Here is a 22,140-nt window from a genome sequence, read left to right as displayed (position 1 = left end):
CCATTAATTGTTTGCCACAGAGCCCAAGACATCTTCTAATGAACCCTAGTCAAAGATGACACAACACAACACTACCTCCTTGTGACAGTTCCATGTCGCATGGTATAACACAGTCTTGGATCTATCATAGTTTGTTCTTGTCGACTGCCCACCACTCAGAACTCCACCTAGCTTTTAATTTCGCCCTCACCACATGGACAATGTCAGATGCCACCATCAGTGTGGATAAATGCTGAAGTTGAAGTGCATATTTACCTCCTTTATCTACCAGCACATTACCAGATATTCTTACATGACCTGGCACCCAAACGAAAGTTACAAACACCACTTCATATTGAAAGTAGTGGAGGAACCTATATATATCCAAGACAAGAATATTCTTCAAGAAGATGTCACATATACCTCGTAAGGCACTAAGGGAGTCTATACAGACCACCAATCTCCCAGTCCTAGAAATGCCACAGAACAGTTGAGGTTCCATCATATTGGACGCTGAGGCCCAGTTGGCCATGGCATCAATCAGCTCTTTCGTTCTCAGGGATCCCCTCATAACCAGGAACCCATCAAAAAGTCGTATTGTTGATTCTGGCAAGCGAAGAAACAACTTGATAGCAATCCCAGACAAGTTTGAGTTGAACACATAAGAGTCTAACACCTCCAGTGCTGCCTGGCTATCTGTGAAAATGCTAATCGTCTTACTCCTATTCCACAGATGAAGATTCTTACGAGCACACTCCATAGTGGCTGTGACTTCTACATGAAAGACAGTGGGATAAGGACTCATAGGGACCACTAGCTCCCTACATGGTTTACCCCTACAACTCCAGCGTCTGTGTCACTTTTTGTTTTAGAGCCGCCTGTAAACTATTCACACTCTGCTGGTGGAAGATGTCTTTTTCCCTCCGACCAATCCTCCCTAGAAGGTATAACAATCATAAAGGGTTTGTCAAAGGAAAATTTTTGTGGCATCTGATCAGAGATCATGTACAGAGCATTCCCCTGTCTTAGCCTTTTTTAGGAACAACTGTTGAAATTGGTTGTTAACAATTATTTAAAAGGCAGGATTGTCTGGTTTGGCTGATACTCAATAAAAATAATTTAGGGACAGTTGCATTCTTTTATGAGCGAGAGATTTTCACCTGTTTCTGTAAGAAGGCTGGCAATAGGAATTCAGTGAAAAGCTCCAGTAGCTAGTCTTAACCCTCTCCCGCTCGCAAGGCATGAATCGGCACGGCCACAACATAGCCACTGCAGCCTAAACGGCACAGATCGGCACGCACTGCTTTATCTACTAGAGCCGATAAGTGCTGCTCTCGAGTAGCAATAGTTTGTACTACTACGGGTTGTTTGCTATCAGGAGACCATTTACTTTACTTTTACAGTAGATTTATTCCATTATTTTGCTATTTATATTAGTTGTGCGGAAACAATGGCGGGTTGTAGTCGTACACTTCGTGACAGTGAAATCGATCTCGTTATTAGTAGTGATTGCGACGATTCAAGTGAGTGTAGTGATGTACCAGAGCTTTGTGAAGTGGTTGGTGGCATTGAGGATGTAGTTCGGAGTGATCACAGAGGCAGGGGCAGTGACGGCGAGCCAGACAATGACCTTCACCAAGTAACTGTGCAACAAACAACCCGGCGCCCAGCTGTCCGTGTGCACCCTCCCTGGTCTCGTACAATCAACTTCATTGAACCAATATATAGTAAAATAATTAATATATATAATTATAGTTAATTACAATGACAGAACATATGTAAGTTGAGACGCCGCGTATTTTGACTGAGCCCGACCGGCAGAGCGAATTAATTGAGGTTAGAAGCACCATGAGCGCCTGGAAACAATGGGAGCGGGAGAGGGTTAAGGCTATTGTGGATAGTGTCTAGCATTTTTAAAGCACTGAGTCATGCTAACCCATAAATACTGAACCGCTTGACATCTGTAATCCAAACAAGAACAAATGGTGGCTCTATAGAAATTGAGCATGCAACTCCTGTCTGCCTTGTTCCACTTAGAGTTCTAAGAACAATGAGCCGCTTTAAACATTTTTCACTTAGATTTCTGAGATGTGGCCACTTGGGCCAAGATTGGACGACTTTGCTTTCCTGAGGATTATGAATGCTTAGTTCTGCTGCTGATATAGTGGACACTGTAACATGTGAGATTGCTCCTTCAATGTCTGTTGTATCATAGTTATTTGATTGAAATCTTAGATTGTTTTGGAAATTGTTTCAATCTGCTCCCTTTATTTTCCATCAGGGATATCTACTTATTGGAGAAGAAAAGAAATCTAAGACTATTGCAATCCGTCATTTAGAACAACAGCTTGCAACTCATCCAGCAATCTCATAAACATGATTCTCCTCTGATTTGAGTGACTGGATGCCCAGGAGCGATGGTGGGCATTGAAATCGCAAAACATCACGAAGGGAGTCGAGAGCTGATCAAGAATACCTCGCAGATCTTCAACGGCTGAAACGAAAGGTAGGGGTGGCTTATTACAAATACAACAAATTGTTAGTTTGAGAGGAAAATCGATTTCTATTGAGAATGCCTGAAGATTTATGGTAATAGTTACACTTCAGGCGTTTAAAGGGGAATCTACTGGGATCGTTGACAATGATCAAAACAAAAAGTGTAACCATTCAGTTTGAGTGGTGTGTGGATGGATAACGTTGTTTCTTGTATACAAATCATTTTCAGTCTTTAATTGGTACCTTTAGATCTTCCCAGTGGCAGCCCTTCCTCAGTTCAACAAGGCCCGGTTTTCGTTGTTTGCCACGCTGGGAATAAGCATACAAACACCCCATAAGGGAGTACAAACACCCCTGTCTACTCAACATTTCCTGACCAAAGACGGAAGTGATTCGCTTCTGAACCAGTACATGACTTAAGTCTCAGCAGAGACAAGCTCAGATCAGCTCTCACTAACACCAGATTGGACTAATAGCACCAGTTTAAGCATTTCCAGCATGTCATGTTCTGGAACGATCAAATAAGATTAAGAAGAAAAAGGAAAGAAAAATAAGAAAAAGTACTAGAGTTTTAGTAGGGTCAGAAATAGAAGAGACTAGCGAAGGTTAGCTAGAAATAGAAGAAGAGTAGAATCACATTTTGAAAGGAAGTAATATGAGTACCCCATTGATCAGCATGTTGCAAGTAAATGGAAAAAATTACATACTCAGCTCACGTAACACCGTGGCCGTTATCCACGTACTTATGAGCCACTGGGGGAGGAGCTACTATCAAGATGGCCACCAGTAAAGTCGGCTCTTAAGCTTATATTCCTTTACAACATATGACACAACTCTAAGCTTAATGCTGTTGCCTAATTTTAAAACCATCTTAAAGCATCAATGTCTATAAAAGTTTGACATAACATTTCATAAAGAATTTAAAACATTTCATTCCAAAGGTATATCTCTCTTACCTTTGAAGATTTCATCCAACCCATCTTGAGAGCATGGACATATTTTGAAACCTTTGCTTTCTCACTCTTACTAGGCAAGAATGACCTTTTGTGTTCGGGAAATTTTCTCAGTGGCATTTTCATCACATCTGACGAGAACCACTCAACCAACTCCTAAGCAAAACACATGACAAACATGAACATAGGTAAATCACTGATTTATGTACAAATAATGATTATTTACCAATGACACCATACTATGTGGCTGCATCTTGAATGAATGGTAATAGCAGCTGGTTAATTCTTGAAGTCGTGTGCTGAAATGTAAAATGGAGACAAAACACAGATGCAGATCTAACAGTAGTTGCTATTAACTTAATTTAAAATGATGACAAGGCTATGGATTAATCAACAGCATTGCTACAAAAGAAATTAAATATTATAAAAATGAAATTTTAACTCTTTGCACGCCAACGTACCTATATTACGGCCGTCGGCTACACAACTGAAAATCGCCAACGACCGTAATATAGGTACGTCACGTTTTTCACCTGTAATTTTCTTATAGTTTATCTGATTGCCGCGAAATTTTGACTAATCGATAGTCGATTAGTTGGTTTGAAACCACAAAGTAGTTTATTCCTCTATAGATTGTTTGTTTGGTCGTATTTGAGCTTCGCAGCTGTTGGATTGTTTGGTCAAGAGTGAGGTTACGTTCGTGTTGCTGTGCGTTGTTTACGTTTGTATTTCTCTCATTACTTTTGTTGTTAGGGCATTTTTATTATTTATGTGTACTGAAAATTTAGTAAAATGAATAAGAGAAAGAGAGAGCAGTCACCAGTGAGTGAAAATACACTGTTAGGTGCATTACATGACACGGGAGTGCACGTATTAGACTCCATCCATGTAATGTAAATAATGTACATAGTCTCTTTTAGTTATAGTTTTGTGATTTTTAACAGTGAAAGACTGAGGGAAGATTATTTTGTTTTGTGTTTCTGTAAGATTTATTTTAGCATAGTGTCAAATATTGATTTGTGAATATAGTGTAACATTACATACAACGTCCATGCAACTTACAAAAACTGTGCTCGTGTCATATTTAGTGAAAAAAATCACAACTGGACTTCTATATGAGGTAGGCTTTTGAAATTTTTTAATTAGGTTAAGGGGTAGATATAGTTTACTAGGCTATAACAGGAAATCAGCATACATTTTTTTTAAACCACTTATTTGTGCTAAAAAAATTTTTTTAAATTTAAATTTTTTTTCTTAATTTTTAATTTTGTTATAAGTTTAAATTACATTTATGCAACTACAATTTACCAACTGAACAAGGGCATTTCATAAGCAAAATAATGGTAAAAAAATCATCAATATCTGTCAAAAAATAAAAAAAGTTATGATACATTTTGAGAAAGCTTGCAAAACTGCTGAAAATGCCCTTGGGGTTTCTGGGTAGTACTTTTGGAAAATAGGCTGGCGTGCAAAGGGTTAAAACAAAATTAAAATTTTAAGAGCAGACATGGTATGATGTTACTGATTGAAAAACAATACTTTCATATGTGTGCAGATATTAAAGACAAAATAAAGAATTTATATTAAATAATAAATTAAAGTTTCAACCATAATCTGGGTCTTTTCACAAAAGGCAAAACATTGATTTGACGTGTAGGTTATAAAAATCAAAAAGTTTTCATTTTAATTGCGAGTTTTTGATAGGTTAAAACAGTAATTATTTGTGGTAAGTAGTTTTTCATCTGTTGTCATCATCGTTGTGTGTTGATTTAAAAATGAACCATAACCCTCTCTACTTTGAACTTATGTAATTGTTCTCTCAGTTTAGAGGATCATTATTATGGATGGATCATAGGTGCGTTGTAAAGTTGAACGTTTATGACCATGTTCTCTCCCTCAACTGGTCCGGAAAATTTTTAATGGTCATAACTGTTTTCTTGCTTAGCTTGTTATGTCACTATGTGTAACCCACTGTATTGCGCAGTTATAAATTCTTATCCAAGTGTGGTTGAAAAGTCATTTGTAACAAATTTCATAGCAAACGTTTTGTTATCCGAGTGTCAATGCCAATCTATAGTGTCAGCTGCTATAGTGTATTTTATCAATAGTTAAATCCTTTCAAATGATGTCTTATAAATGTATTTATATAAAACTGTATCAAAAATTTTTAAGTTTTTTTGGGCATAGACAACTTTGTTACAAATTATTTTGTAGCATAGATTGTTAAAATAATATTAATGGCAAATAAATATACAAAAAGATGATTGATTGATCTTAAAACTATTCAGGAAGAGATGTCAAAAGTTATCCTTAAAATGATTGATTGATGAAGGGTATTTTTAAAACGATAGATTATTATAATATTTAACAAATAATTAGTAAAACGTTTCTTAGAAACAAACTTACAGGATATTCATCATAATCAGGATCAGGTACTTTGTGAGCCAACATCCTCTGTACTAGCTCTATGTCTTTGTCACTCAACACCACATCCTGGCCGGTCTGAGGATCAACCACTGTTCGCCTAAAACAACCAGACATATTTAGGATCAAGTACTTTGTTAGTCAACATCCTCTGTACTACTCTGTAAGCTAAGCTATTGCATGACGAGATTCACAATGGGTTAAATAACTTTGTTTGATATTGATACTTCATATTGTGTTAGTTCAAAAATTATGAAATTTATGAGAAAAATATAAAGTTGTTATTAACAAAAACATAACACTACCCATAAAACATGTAGCTGGTAGCCATGAAACAGCCAAACTGACATTAAGGAAGGCAGGACACTAAACTTAGCATTTGACAAATTCTAGCTGGCCCCGCCCATTAGCACTACAGACCCATTAGCACTTGAGTGTGTGACCCACACATCAAGCTTCTAAGTAGCGGGTGAGATTAGAACTATAACAATTTACTTCTAAAAATCACCCAATATAACAAAGCAACAGTCGATGTCTTACTGTGGGTGGCTTGTAATGCAACGATGTGACTGTTGCATCATAATTGTTCAAAGGGTTAATATCTACAAAATGTAAGTGGACATTCATTCATAACAGGAATATGTGTGGAACAAAGAATAGAAATTCGAAAGACCACTATACAATTTTTGTTTTATAAATATTTATTGATTGACATACTCAATCTATTCAATTGTTACCTAATAAATACCACTTCAAAATTCTGTTCAAACTTTACTAAATACAAGACATGGCATACTGAACACCTATGTGCTATGTGTTGTGTTATGTAATGCATAGTTTCCCTTTTATTAAAATGATTGTTTTTGTGGACTTTGGCACACAACTTGTATTTTGTTATTCTTGCTTGTAAGTGTTATTGTTCAATAAATCTTGTTATCTATTTCTAATCTTATGATTCAAGTTATTTATCCATTTGGAGAAGGAAAAGTACATCACAAGAAAAAGATTCCAACAGATATATTAAACCTTAACAATAACAGATGACCATATCTTAAATTCACTATCTATTATTTAATTGTTTTAAATGTATTCCCCTTTAAAACGAAGAAAGATAAAAGTTGCTATTTGAAATAAACATAAATAGTTTACTAAAGAAAGTAACCAGTATTTATTGTATGACTGGGATAATGGCATGCAGACAAATCTCACTTTATTTCATTAACAATAGTAACCTATAAACTATTTACCAAAAATTAGGGTCCTCTGCCTGCTTTAAGAAATAGTCCAGTTGATCACCCTTCTCAGGCTTTAAGATCTTCTTGCCGTCCCAGTCGTATCCCAGATGGCGATATTCATCGTACCACTCTTTTGGTACATTTCCCACAGTGTTCCTTATATCCTAAAGACAAAATATTGTCAATTTTTAACAGCTGAATATTATGTATTTTACTTGTAACAAGCTCGTTTTATAGGCAGAATTACTCACTAATTGAAAGTGATGTAAAAAATAAATATCTTTGAAAACCATTGGCGTAACTGAACTGCCTAGGCTGCCTTTATGAGAAATCCATGGACTCGGAGATAATAATCACTGATCAGTTTTCAAAAATTCTCACTAGATTGTTCTATGTATTAGTTGCATTCTTTTCTCAGCTGTTTTTGTGAAGTCTTTCAGGGTGAAAATAGTGTCAAGCAGAATCGAAACATGGAATTAAACTGGAGAAAAAATCAGACACGACTCCTGGAATTTGGAGTCATGTTCGTCTGAAGAGATCTAAAGACAGTCACTGTTGAAGAAGCTTAAAACTAACCCTTTAGATCTCAACATCAAGACACCTAGACTACATAATATATAAATATAGTGTAATCTAGGCAAAGAGGTATATACATTGCCTATTCACAAAGTGTAGCTTACCCCTTTTTTTTAAATCTCTTCAGACAAACATGACTCCAGATTCCAGGAGTCAAATCTGTGACAGCATCAGATTCCAGAAACTGCACTAAGAGGAAGTTGAACTAAAGCTAAACTCAACATTCATCATATTGATATGATTAGTTTGTTGTGTTTGTCACCTACAATACTGCACTCAGCTTTGACTCAAAAAATCAAGATTCAGCAAGGTAACGTATGCGAAAATTGGAATTAAAGGTTTTAGACCACTGCACAGTCTATACAAATTTGTATAGATATCAGACAACAGATACTACTCCTTTATTATTAGCCTGCTAAAACTAAAATATTTAATGTAAACCCCACAGCAGTTTTGATAAAATCTACTAGTTTGGTATATTTATTATTATTATGATATAACTTTTATTTATTATTTACCTTTTATTACTACCAATACATTTATTTTCCAAGTAAATAAATTATTACTACACCTATTAGTTATGTCACATTTATTTTTCTTTGTTGGCCATGTTACCTTTGCTGTTTATTGATGATAACTATGTTTTGATATATTGTAACAAGAAAATTGTAGTCATAATATTTATTTTGATTAAAATAACTTTAATTACTGTAATAGTTATTAGTTTTATTTGGCTGAAGAAAATTTTTAATCTGGGTAGAGTTTTAGAATTTTCCCACATTTATTAAAAATGTATCTAGAAATTTATGATATGTAAGAGTTATTTTAGACGATGAAGAATTGCGAAGATAACAGGATTTTTTGGATATTTACCACTGTTTACTGATACAAAAAAGCCTGTGATACATTTTTATCTACATTTTTAGATCTGCAATTTGAGGAACAGATCAAAGAATATACTTTGAAACATAATTTTACTGATTTTCTGTACCATTAAAGGTTCAAAAAACCCTGATATCTTCATATTTAAGAGATTTTAACGCTTCAATATACATAATCTTCCAAGAATTTTGTGTAGTGTAGTCAAACCAATAGTTGTAAAAGTTGAATAAATTTAAAATTTTGTAATTTGTGCTATGAATGAAACATGCATTTTTCATAAATGAGGAAAAAAACTTGGCCAGAAGGCATTTTAAAGACTAAAACATAACTCTTCATATTATTAACTAAGCTGCAAAGGTAGGACCAAGGCATACAAAATTGGCTAACCCATTGCAAACCACAAGGTCTAATGATTGCCTTATCTTTTCAAAAACCGAAAAGAGATCCACTATATTATAATTTAAACAATAATTCTTTCTACTTACTTCTTCATCAGATGTATCTCCCTCATTGTATTCATCAACTGGTTTATCATCTCTTTTATTTATAACATTTTTAGATATTTGTGGAGAATTTAATTCTCTTGAAGGGATAATTTTACCATTATTTTCACTTGTATTCGTTTTAGATCTCTTTGTATCTTTTTGCTCTCTGATGTTTTTATTAGCTTCATCACCTTCTTTTTCACTCCCCGACTCCCACTCGAGATCATCACTAGACACTGTTCCCAAATCACTTTCCTCTTCATCTTCATCTTCATCTTCATCTTCATCTACATCTTCTTCTTCCGTGGACTCATCATTTCCACCTTCTTTTTCGATTTCATCTTCACTTTCTTCATCATAATCCAACCCTTCATCATCTGAGCTGTCATCCTCATTAGCCAATTCTCCAATATCTCCCAAATCTTTAACCTGAAAACATACACTTATTCAAAATTTCCTAAAAACATAAACATCAATTGGACAAAAAATATTTGAAGATAAATATTTACAATTTAAAATATCACCTACTTTTTTATAATATTACTTACTCTAAATAAATATAGAACACTCTATTTATCAAAAGATATAGTGGAATTTGGATAATTCAAGGCTTAATTCCTTAAGTTTCCAATGCAAAAATTGTCATTTAAGATTTTGTCTGTTAAAAACAAAATACATTCTCCCTCAAACACTCAAAATTGGGTACTTTGGGATTATACCGACCACACCAGTATGAAGAACACAAAAATAGAAATTTATAGAAACAAACATGATAGAACGAAAAAACAACTCTTCAATTACAAAATTACAAACTTACAAGCATTTCCAGGTATTGTGATCGGTATTGTTGTCGCTGTTATCTTATCTTTCTCGAGAATCCTGATTACGGCAGGCCGCGCGGCATCACGTGATTTGCACGGTACATCATTGCCTTTCCATTACAATTCAATTTATATTTCTGATTAGCCCCTCTAGAATTTGATATTTTACTGATAGGTACTATCTCGAGGGATGTTTTTCTTTCGTCGACATCAGCGCGGGGCAGCACCGAAGGTGCTGTCGAAGCCCGCGCTGATGGCCGGAGGCACTCGCATTTTGGGTGGCGGAATGTGATCAAGAATAAAAACAAGTTTTGAGTGTTTTTTTAATAAAAAGTTTAGTTTGGTAAATGTTTGTTTTTGTTGAATCTTTGTGTTTGGAGAAATGTAGAGGTAAAACACGGAAGTACAACAAAGCGATGCACCAGCTGAACGGGCGGCGAGACTCTGCAATCACGTTATCTACTAGACGCTCGACTTTGACCTCTGTCTGAGGATGGGGAGGTGTTTGCGATAAGACAATTCCTGTTTTATATTGACGAAATATTGTTCTACGCTAATCTAGTAATCAGTAGAAACGAAATGTGAAATAACGATTCATGTCTGGGTGTGGTCGGTATAATCCCAAAGTACCCAAAATTGTTTATCAGTGACATGTTTATGGTCACATTACAACTTACACTCATGAATGTGCATGAACATCACCCTGGTGCGGATTGATTGAAACAAATTGGCTACATGAGGCTGCACAAACATGGAACAGCGACTACAGAAAGTTAGTGCTTGTTAATTTTTTAATCTCATGAATCTATCTCATGGGGTCCAAAAAATTAATAATTAAAGTTAAACTAGAACTATCCTAGCTCTTTCGTTTTTATGCTTTAAAATAAGCATTACGAAAAAAATATTGCTTTTTATTCACTTCACATAGTATATTGAGCTTATTTAGAATTTATTTAAAGAATTAAGAACATGCCCTTTAGAAGTATATGCTAATGGAGAGTTTGTTTCAAAACATCTGTAATATGAAAAATTAGTTAAAAAGTGTTGTAACTACAGAGACATTTGAAATGTAAAATTATGAATATAAGTTAAATATTTTACAAATAACTTACTCAAAATGTTAAAATACTGTGTACTAACTTCGGTAAACTAGGCAGGTGAATAATAGGCTAAATTTAACAAATTTGAAACATAAGTGAAATTAAAATTTCATTTAATGTTTTGTTTAGTGTCCAGCAAAATTTTTGTTTTTTTTGTACATCTGGAGGCTACTATTTTTGGAAGACATCTTCTTACCAGAGACCTAAAACACTACATTATTAGAAAGACAAGGCTTTATTTAACTTCAGTGAGAATTACATGTCATTATGACGAACGGTTTCTGTTTCCTGCCTCTCAAAAGGAAGTGGTTGGCGAGAAAGAGGCTATTCATCAGAAATGTGGTGGCACCCTTGACAGAGGCACCACTAAAGCCTGCACTGATGGCCAAGGGCATTTCCGATCAGTACTTGCCAGAGATCGATAGACCGTCCAACATCATCTGCCATCGGAAAAAATGGGCAATCTAGGATCAGGAAATGCTTCAGTGGTGCCTTCTCACACTTCTGGCGAAAAAAGGAAAACATCCCTCGAGATAGTACCCAAATTCAAGCTCAAATCACGTGAGTGCTCATAAAAATGATCTTTTACTTTGGTACTAATGGTAATAATCTAATCAAAACCTACAGTACTTACAAAAACAAGTGGTAGATAGGGTCAGAATAGTCTCCTTGCTAACCTCGCTTACTTTTGGCACAGAAAACACTAATCGTCATAATGACATGTATTTTTCACAGTAAGTCAAATAAAGTCGGTTCTTTCTAATAATGTAGTTTTTTAGGTCTCCGGTAGGAAAAACTCTTCCAAATACAGGGGCCTCCGAATAATACCATAATACTTTTACAAATTTGTTTTCTGTTAAAAGTACTTTTCTAATTAGATGGAGGCCAACCAATCAGAGCACACCGTGGTTGTTGTGGTTAGGGAAATTTACTGTAAATATTTTAGAATATGATATTTCTTCACTTTAAGAAAATTATCAAGATTGGTAAAGTTAAATCAGGTGATAGGCACGCATCAATCTAGTTCCTCTCATTCTAAACAGAATTACTATTGTAATGACTCGTTATGAATGTTAGGCCCTACATAATAGGCCTACAAGATTTTAATAAATTTTAATTTGGAAGAAGTAAATAAATAGTTTCAAACTGACAATACTGTTGGTGTAATGAACAAGATAGAAATTGTTTCAGCAGCTTGTTCCACGACAGTAACTGAGGACATTGAAAATGACATAATGAAGGATCGGAATGTGTCAACTCATTCTAAAGCTACAATATAGTTAGACTACTGGTTTATTTTGTGTGTGAATTTGACGTTTTGTCAGGGGAAATGATTGTTTTGAAACGTCTGCATGATCCAAAGCCTAGAAATAGAGTAGGCCTACCTATGCTAAAAAAAGACTCAATCGGGGTTTTACGAAACAGTAAACAAAATTTATTGATTAGTTGTTTGGATTTTTTGTAAAACAAAGTGGTGACTTGATTACAAGAGGTACTTCACATTATTAGTTGATTTTCAAATGGAGAGTGCTTAATAAGTGCTAAAATTCAATCAAGGTGAGGAAAGGTCCAAAAAGTTAAAAAAATACATTCCCTCTTGAGTGGGGTAATACTCTCTATTAGGGCAGTTGGCCCAATGGTAGGTGAGATAGTCAGGTAGTTTAGTTTAGTAAGTTTTTGAAATTCTCATTCTCTTTGTTATTCTCATTTTCTTTGTTATTCTCATTCTAAATTCAATAATTTGTGGGTTAAAATATCAGAACTTTAGATGTAAGGTGGGAAATTAAGAAATCCCCTACATTTTCGGTACTTTGGGATTATACCGACCACACCCAGACATGAATCGTTATTTGACATTTTGCTTCTACTGATTACTAGATTAGCGTAAAACAATATTTCGTCAATATAAAACAGGAATTGTCTTATCGCAAACCCATCCTCAGACAGAGGTCAAAGTCGAGCGGTCTAGTAGATAACGTGATTGCAGAGTCGCGTCGCTTTGTTGTACTTCCGTGTTTTACCTCTACATTTCTCCAAACACTAAAATTCAACAAAAACAAACATTACCAAACTAAAACTAAACTCTTTATTGAAAAAAAACTCAAAACTTGTTTTTATTCTTGATCACATTCCGCCACCCAAAATGGTGCTGCCCCGCGCTGATGTCAACGAAAGAAAAACATACCTCGAGATAGTACCTATCAGTAAAATATCAAATTCTAGAGGGGCTGATCAGAAATATAAATTGAATTGTAATGGAAAGGCAATTATGTACCGTGCAAATCATGTGATGCCGCGCGGCCTGCCGTAATCGGGATTCTCGAGAAAGATAAGATAACAGAGACAACAATACCGACTACAATACCTGGAAATGCTTGTAAGTTTTTAATTTTGTAATTAAAGAGTTGTTTTTTCGTTCTATCATGTTTGTTTAGCTATAAATTTATATTTTTGTATTCTTCATACTGGTGTGGTCGGTATAATCCCAAAGTACCAAATTTTCATATAATGTCTTTCCTCACATTTTTTTAGTTTAATTTTGCTATCCTTAACACTTTTTAAGTAGGCTACTTTCCACTAAAATATTTTTTTTTAATCATATGAAGTTGATCTTGTAAACATTTATAAAATAATAAATTGGTTCTCTTTACTGTCATATTTATTTGTAATAAGTCAATTCCTAATCGATCATCTGTACTATTAAGCTTTTAATGTACCATATTCTCAGTTTATATGGATTTTCCATTTATCTAGATTTCTTCCAATGAAAATATAGGCTATTTCAAATGGAACAAGCCATACAGATTCCAATAGACCTAGAGAACAACATTAATAAGCGGCCTAAACTCCTTATTCGGTTGTTTTTCTTGCATATTGCAATTGTTTTTATCAAATTAAGAATTTGATGGACATCTTATTAATTATTGTAATATCCTAAACAATAAACCAAGAGAAGTAACCAATATTTTAAAATTTGTAAAATGGAATAAGAAAGAATTGTGTGAGATAAATAACTGAAAGTTATTGGCAAACGGTCCAGAGAAGTTTGAGAGGTTGCATAATAAGTAGTTGTTTTTATACTTTTTAATGTTACTGTTATAATTACTTGATTACAAATTGTAATGTATTATTTATGTTAGTGTATTAGAATTCTTGTTACATACAAATAGCAAATATATAAAATCGAAGTAGGATATTATATTGATACCTTTAATAACAATCGACTAACGAGTAAAGGCTTGTTAAATTATCCCCAGGTATAAGCCTATGCTATCAATTGCAGGTATACATCTGTACATAATTTTACATCACCAAGGTACAGCTTTCTTAAATTACTACCAAGTTACATTAATTTTTACTTACATTGTCATCCAAAGGACTATTCAAAATTCTTTCTTCTTTGGTAATGGCTTTACCTTCTTTAGCTAATTTACGTTTCATGATAGATAATTAAAGAATTCAAGGCACGGATACAACACTGTATTAAAATAAAAGACTACTTGATATTCTGTTCACCTAACGTAATATGGAAAGAAAAATAAATAGTATTTTATATTTTAATTTGAGGTTAGGATTAATTATAACACACACACATACACGCCCGCTCAGTAGGGCTGGTCTTTTCATCTGTTCTGACAGTTCCATTTCCGTTTCCGACGGCAGAACACGCCATTTCATAGACAACAAAGCAATTTTTTAACTGCAAAGCAAGTAAATTTCATATAGCCTAAAGTAATGAACGTCTGTAACTGTACCGAACCCAAAAACTCAATGTTTTTTATCTTTTTTTATTTCTGTGACAAGTTTGTATTCAGATAAATGCATAATTATGTTGTTTGAGATTATCATGTGTCCCACAACGGAAAAGCTCACCGTATACAATACATATGAGTATTATAGGTGCTAAACCTTAAAGTGCCAGTAGATAGCGCTACAATCTTTACTGATGTTAGTCCTTTTTATATAGTTTATTTACTGTTTTTCCTTTATACTATTTAATTAATTGTTGTTATTTCTTATTTAAATAGCTCTCATTAGGCTCTATGTTCTATGTCCTATTGCTATACAGTTTTTACTAGCCTTACAATTTCCAGTCTTGTACAGTTGTTACCTGTGTTGTTTGCTGGTCATGCCTCCTTGTTGTATGTTACTATTTACTCTCTGTCTTATTAGCTCCTAAGAAAACTTTAGTACATCTTAGCCATAATTATTTTTTGATTACTTTTGTATAAAATTGGCGATTGCCGTTGAAATAAATAAATAAATAAATCTGTTAACGCATAACGCGAGTTCATGTGAGTTTACGATCAAATAGCACCAAGTACTAGTTGGTGGTCTTCTTAAAATTCTAAGGCCTTATTTTATTTATTCGCAAACTGTCTATATAACCAGACTTTAAGACAACTAACGGGTTGTTCTGTTTATAAGTATGTCTACTAAGTTGGAAACTTCACAACTTGCATTCCTTACATACACCTTTACCGTAATATATATTACCCATGTCTAATGACAGCAATGCCATTGGTATATAATTGGTTTGTTCATAATGTCAGGGCTTTTATTGAGGTAAATAACAGCATTCCTATTCTGGAATTTTTCATGGATCTCTCCAATTAGGCTGATAAGGGCTGGTACTGGACAAACCCTGTTGATTACACCATGATATCTCTCGTATGATGACGTGGATTCCACACCCTGGAGTGAGATGGGTGAATTGGTAGATCATGTTGGGAATAGCTGCTTGGCTTGGTGATTGGCTGTGACGCTAATTCACACAATGAGGCGTGGGGCAGTACCAACACAAACAGCAGAAGTAAGTCAGTTGAAGGGTATTGGTTCATTCCTATTGAGAGGCTCTACCATTGAGTTAAAGTCAAGGATTAATATCTGGGCGTTATCCTTGACCGATACCAGTTATCGCAATACCTTGGAAGTTAGGGGAAAACTCATCCAAGTAATGCAATAATGCCAGAAGATATTATTGGAGAAATTAATGATCGCTCAATGCGGGCTCATAATATAATGGTTTATAATGTGGTAAAGAGTCGTAGCACTGTCATTGATTCCAAGATCGCACATGACAAGGAATTGGTGAGAAAACTTATAGCTGGTTTTGTACCTAATCTGGAGCACCAAGATGTGAAAGTATTTCGAGTAGGAAAACCGAAACCAGACTCAGCTAGACCAATGAAAGTAGTTTTCCAAAAGGATTACGAAGCTCGCCAATTTCTCGAGTCATTTTCTGGGGATGCTGCTAAGGATATTGATAGCTCATTTGGTAATATCAGTATATCAAGAGATAGAACTGCTAGAGAAAGAGTACACATTTCTAACCTGAAGACTGAGCTGGAAGAAAGAAAGGAGAAAGGGGAAAAGGGATTGACAATAAAATTTCGTAATGGCATCCCAGCCATTATCAAACAACTTCCAAAAAAACTACTAAATGGCAATACACCTTCGAAAATCTCAGTTTATTATCAAAATGTCAATGGTCTCAGAACGAAACTGTGTATGTTGAAAGAATCAGTCAATATATGCTTGCATAAAATACTTGTGTTTATCGAAACAAACCTTGCACCAGACATTCTTACTTCTGAATTAGGGATGCACAACTTCACAACATTTAGATGCGACCGCTCATCATCAACCAGTATTAAAGAATCAGGAGGTGGAATCATGATTGCTGTTCACAAGGATTTTCTTGCTTCTGAGGTCAAGACCTCTATCATCAACGTAGAGCATGTGTTCGTAACAATTAAACTTCCAGGACTAAACTTACTGATTGGTGCAGTTTATTTCCCCCTAGCTCCCCTTCTAGCTTGTATACTAGTTTCTGCAATGCAGCTGAAGAGGCAAACTTGTCAACTGGAAAGAATGATCTTACTATCATAGCTGGTGACTTCAACCTTCCCTCTGCAAACTGGAGCAATGCCGCATGTACCCCCCCCTTCTTCAGCTTTACGTCACTTACTGGATACTACACAATTCCTGCAAATGAAGCAAATTAACAATATTTCAAATTCCAGAGGCGTTATCCTTGATTTAGTGTTCTCATCAATGCATGACATTGAAGTAATGAACTGTGAAGATTCCTTGTTGCATCAGGAATGCACTCACCCTGCTCTGGTCTTTGAACTTCCTACTGGCCCCCAAACTAAGAGAAAGTGTCGGAATTTAATTTATAATCTCCGGAAATGTAACTTGACTGAAGTATTCAATTGGGTGCAAAGACAAACATACCCATCATTTTCTCCTTTGGATGATGTGGAAGATAACTTTATTGACTTCTGTAATAATTTTAGGGAGACAATTATTAAGAATTGCCCTTTGAAGAGAGAGGAACCGGATCTCTTCCCTAAATGGTTTTCCAAAGAACTGAAAGAACTTATCGTCCAAAAGAAGATACTTCACAAGGACTATAAGAACTCTTTAAATGAGGCTACTTATGCTAGGTTCAATAAGGTTCGAAACGATTGTAAAAGATTGGCCAGAGCTAACCACCAAAATTACCTTGCCGAAACTGATGACAGTCTAAGAAGTAACCCTAAAAGGTTTTGGAGTCTCTTACGTGAAGTCAGATCATCAACTTCTAGTCCAATTAGTCTTAGGTTTGAGGATGAACAAGCTGAAGAACCTCAAGCTATAGCGGATCTTTTTGCGGACTTCTTTTCATCTGTGTATAGGAAGGAGACCGTACCAGCGCCTGTCTACAAATTTGGGGAGACCATTCATCTTTCCTCTATGCACATATCTGCTAATGAAGTCGAATTAAAACTTAAATCCTTGAATATCTCGAAGAGTCCCGGTCCAGATGAAATTCCTGCTGCTGCTCTAAAGTTTTGCAGTGAAGTACTAGCGCCTCATCTGTCTATCTATTTTAACTATCTGCTTGCCGGAGGAGTTTTTCCTTCAAATTTGAAAGCTGGATACCTCATACCAATACATAAGTCGGACGACAAATCATTAGCAAAGAATTATAGGCCTGTTGTTATTCAGTCTAGTTTATCTAAGGTGTTCGAAAGCCTGGTTCTTGATAAACTTGCCTTCAGCTTCAGGAATGTCATTACTCCGCAACAACATGGCTTCCAGAAGGGCAGATCAACATCCACTAACTTAGTTGTCTTCATGAATAACATTCTAAACGCTTTTAAAAACCGGACGCAACTGGACTGCATTTACCTAGACTTTCCAAAGGCCTTCGATAGAATCAGCCATGCTCACTTGGTCAGGAAAGTCGAAGCTCTTGGGCTCTCTGGATCTTTGTTATCCTGGCTTCACAGTTATCTTATAGGCCGCACTCTCCGAGTAAAATATGAGTCTGCCTTATCGAGGGAAATTGTAGTACCTTCTGGTGTCCCTCAAGGGTCCCATCTAGGACCATTCCTCTTTACTTTATTTGTGAACGATATTGGCATGAATCTTGAAGGAGACTTCCTTTAGTTTGCTGACGATGTAAAACTATTCGGGGAAGTGGCATCATATCAACAACTGGTTCGTCTACAAGAGGATCTCATGAAGATTGAGGAATGGTGCGTACTCAATGGCATGGACTTAAACCCTACTAAATGTCTGGTGATAACATTTTCAAAATCCAGACAGACTCATCAATTTAACTATATACTTCAAAATGTCACATTAAGAAGAGTTACGGAGGTTAAAGATCTGGGCATTCTTCTGACTGCAAATCTGGATTTTGGAGCTCATATATCTAATGTATGTGGAAAAGCTCTTAAAACACTTGGGCTTGTCAATAGAATTTGTAGGCGGGGACTGTCTGCCTCTTCTCTCAAGACTCTTTATGTTGCTCTGGTCCGACCAATAATGGAGTATTCAGTTGTTGTATGGTCTCCTCATCAGATTGGACATTGTTCATCCTTGGATGCTGTGCAGAGACGATTTGTTAGGATGATCGGAGTCAAGCTCGGATACAGATACATAGAGGTTGACATTCAAGCAATGGAGCGTTGTCTAAATTTACCAACTCTTTCATCAAGAAGAACGCTCATTGACTTGATGTTCCTTTACAAAATTCTTAATAACACCATTGATTGTTCCGAGATACTTCAAATGATTGATTTCCACGTTCCTCGGTCGGCGAGACATTTCCAGCTGTTTACCATCCATCATCTCTCGACAAGCTACCTTTACCACAGCGCTATTCCAAGATTGATAAGGATTGGAAATGCAGTCTCTGCAGATCTGGATTTTTTTGGGATGCCCCTGTCATCATTTAAGAGGAGGGCAGCCACTATACTGCATGAGCTTCATTAGTTTATTGTTACATAGCCAGATGTCACTGTTATAAAAAATTATTCTTGTTACTTCTATTATTGTTACATTTATACATAGTCTACTTACGTTTTCCCTTAAGAATATTATATATCTAATTGATCATTGTTGTTCTTGTTGTTTACTGTTAATTTGTTATTGTTTTAGCTGTTTTGTTGATCTGATTAATTTATAGTTGTGATGTGGATGTAATTTTGTTGAATTTATTGATGTAAAGAGCAAATGGTAGTCATCAAGAAACCAAATATTGTAAAAAGGTGTATTGCCGTTCATTGTAATAAATAAAGACACTGGAAGTAAATAAAGACACCCTAAAGTGAAATGGTCTTTGATACAATGCACACGTGTGATAGGTGGATCTTGGGGATTCAAGCCGAGGCTTTTGTATTTGCCTTGTCTCCGTGGTTAGACCTGCACTAATATGTTTGGAGCTGTCGTCTGGTGGCCAAAAACGGAGGCCGAGATGGCGGTAGCTGGTTTTTTATAAATATATATATCGCGTCCGAGTTAACTTTCTTAATTATTGATCAGATAAGTTCACCTATAAACTTGTGGCATATATAGAAAATTATTTCGGGGAGGAGTTGACACTGAGTAATGTAGGAAGTATAAAATACCCTGAAGGGACTAGGGAATCTTTTTCCAGAAAATTGTTGAGTGTTGAGGAACACAATTTAATATCTCTCACTGGTGTACCACGTAAGCTTTAAAACCTTGATCCAAAGAAGGGAGCGAGACATGGTGATATCCCACATATTTGCTTTAAGTATTGTTCCTCTTTCTTACATTTTCGCATTTGGCATTTCACCTCCTTTCTCAAACAAGGATATATAATCTCAAAATTTAAGTCTGGGGGTTTTAGCAATGTTATAAATCATTCTACCCCAAATTGGAAGTCAGTTTGGAAAGTAGACAGACATCTGGAAGGCTTTAGGGCTTTGGCCTTTTTAACACTTCTTCTCAAGGCATTACGGAGCGTCTGGAAATGCAGACAGGATTATCCGGGATTAGGCTTCAACTTAGTTAGAGGACGAATGTAGTGAAGATCCCAGGGAGTACGACACCACACTCCAGAAATGTCACAAGCAGTTAAAAATAACATATTCGAAAACCAGTGTCCGGGATGTCGGCTCACCACTAATGGCCCGCTGTGGGAAACCAGTTCCGTCCTGGGAGGTTACACGTGTAGACCCAAAAAAAAACCCACTGGCCATTCAGGGCTCGGAATCCCTGGGGTGCGGCACGGTAGGGGAGGCTCCGCCTCCTCTGGAGAAGGAACCATCACCTCAGTATATAAACCCAAACTTAGTCAAAATTAGTATCTCTCTTCTTATCTCAGTACCGCTATGCAGTAGCGCATCATCTCAGTCTCGCATAAGCGCAGTCGAGTTCGGGGTCAGAAGTCGCCAGTTAGGAACCAGTCCTGTACGAGTTCTGCCCGGTGTCATTCTTCGTGCTGCCATGTCTTTGTTGGCCCTCTTGATTATGGTGCTGGGTAAGTCACGCTATCCCTCAGCTCTAGAATGTATCTGGTTACGTTAAAATTATAGACCAATCGTAATCCAACCAGCAACCGCCAAGGTATATGAGAGTACGGTCCTTAATTACCTTTATTTCCACCTGAGGAGGTGTATTTCTCCTCAGTAGCACGGGTCCCTTCGCTCTAAGTCAACAATTTTCCAATCTACTTGAGTTTCAAGATCACATCGAGCCAGCTTTCAGTGATTATTGTCGATTGTATTTACTTGGTTCTTTCCAAAGGCCTTCGACAATTTCAAGGCCCCTTAATGTCCAAGCTTGCTGGCTAAAGGGTCAATGATGCCTTGCTATCTTGGTTGGACAGCTACTTAAGGAAAAGAATCTTAATTGTGAAGTACAACGATTTCACTTAATTACCTTTTAGCATCTCATCTCATACTATAAGAGTCTCACTTGGACCCTCTTCTCACTAATTTATTCATGAACAATATTGGAGAGGTTTTCAACTCCGGGTTTCTGATTTTTGTTTTGTTTTGTTACATTAAGGCATTTGAAAATGTTTAGACTACTCTCGACCCAGCAAATCTTCATTAATCCTTCATTGATATTGCTAACTGGTGTCATGAGAATATCATGGAGCTAAATGTGCTAAAATGTGTTGTAATCTTTTACAAACCTTGCTGTAACTTCATCCAAAATTATTATGTCCTTAAAACCCGTGTTTTGGGACGGGTGGACCGGGTTAAGGATCTTGGTATAGTTATGACGCCCTCACTCAAAACATATTTTACGTCATTTCGATAGCAAATAGCCTAATTGGATTTATATTCAGATGCACTCGAGACTTCAGCTCTCCTCTTGCTCTTGTTACTTTGTTCAAGTCCCTCGTATGTCCCATTTTGGAATATGGGTCAGTTATTTGATTGCCTTAACAGCTCAACGACAACGACCTTCTACAGCAAACCCAAAACCGCTTTATCAGGATGCTTGGGGCTTCGCCATGGTTACACCTACCTCAATACCACTGTTGGCTTTGTGGATGAGAGCCAGCGTGACATTGCTCTCTACTGCGTATACAAGGTTGCAACGTAGTGACCTGCTGTTTCTCCATTGGCTCGTAAATGGCTCCTTGATACCATCGCTTGCTCCATCCCACGAGAAACTCGGTCCAGAACGGTCTTTCGCAGAAGTTACCATTCAACTGACTACGCCCACAACATCGGTATTTCTCGACTGTTGATACTTGGTGTTTCTGCTGCCACTGAAATTGATTTCCCAATGAATCCGAGGCATCCATAAAACACACGCGTCTTATGTTAATCACATTGAACTTTACTATAGTTGTTTGAAAATAAAGAGTAAATACGTTATTATATCACATGCATTTCTTACTTACTGACACCTCTATCCCGGATTGCCGA

The 22,140-nt window shown here is 36.2% G+C and overlaps 1 protein-coding gene across 1 annotated transcript in view; it reads right to left on the bottom strand.

Moving 5' to 3' along the window:
* Positions 1–14,590, bottom strand: part of LOC124354671 (ribosome biogenesis protein BOP1 homolog) — a 28,824-nt gene extending 14,234 nt beyond the window's left edge. The window contains exons 1-5 of the mRNA XM_046805301.1: positions 14,315–14,590; positions 9,031–9,459; positions 7,100–7,251; positions 5,835–5,952; positions 3,432–3,584 (exon numbers count right to left, since the gene is read on the bottom strand). Of these exons, the coding sequence (XP_046661257.1) occupies positions 3,432–3,584; positions 5,835–5,952; positions 7,100–7,251; positions 9,031–9,459; positions 14,315–14,392 (930 nt within the window). The 5' untranslated portion in view covers positions 14,393–14,590. The remainder of the gene's footprint in view (positions 1–3,431; positions 3,585–5,834; positions 5,953–7,099; positions 7,252–9,030; positions 9,460–14,314) is intronic.
* Positions 14,591–22,140: the final 7,550 nt, after the last annotated feature.

The sequence above is a fragment of the Homalodisca vitripennis genome, chromosome 2 (genome assembly GCF_021130785.1).
Source record: "Homalodisca vitripennis isolate AUS2020 chromosome 2, UT_GWSS_2.1, whole genome shotgun sequence".
NCBI lineage: Eukaryota > Metazoa > Arthropoda > Insecta > Hemiptera > Cicadellidae > Homalodisca > Homalodisca vitripennis.
This window is presented reverse-complemented; position numbering and strand designations above follow the sequence as displayed.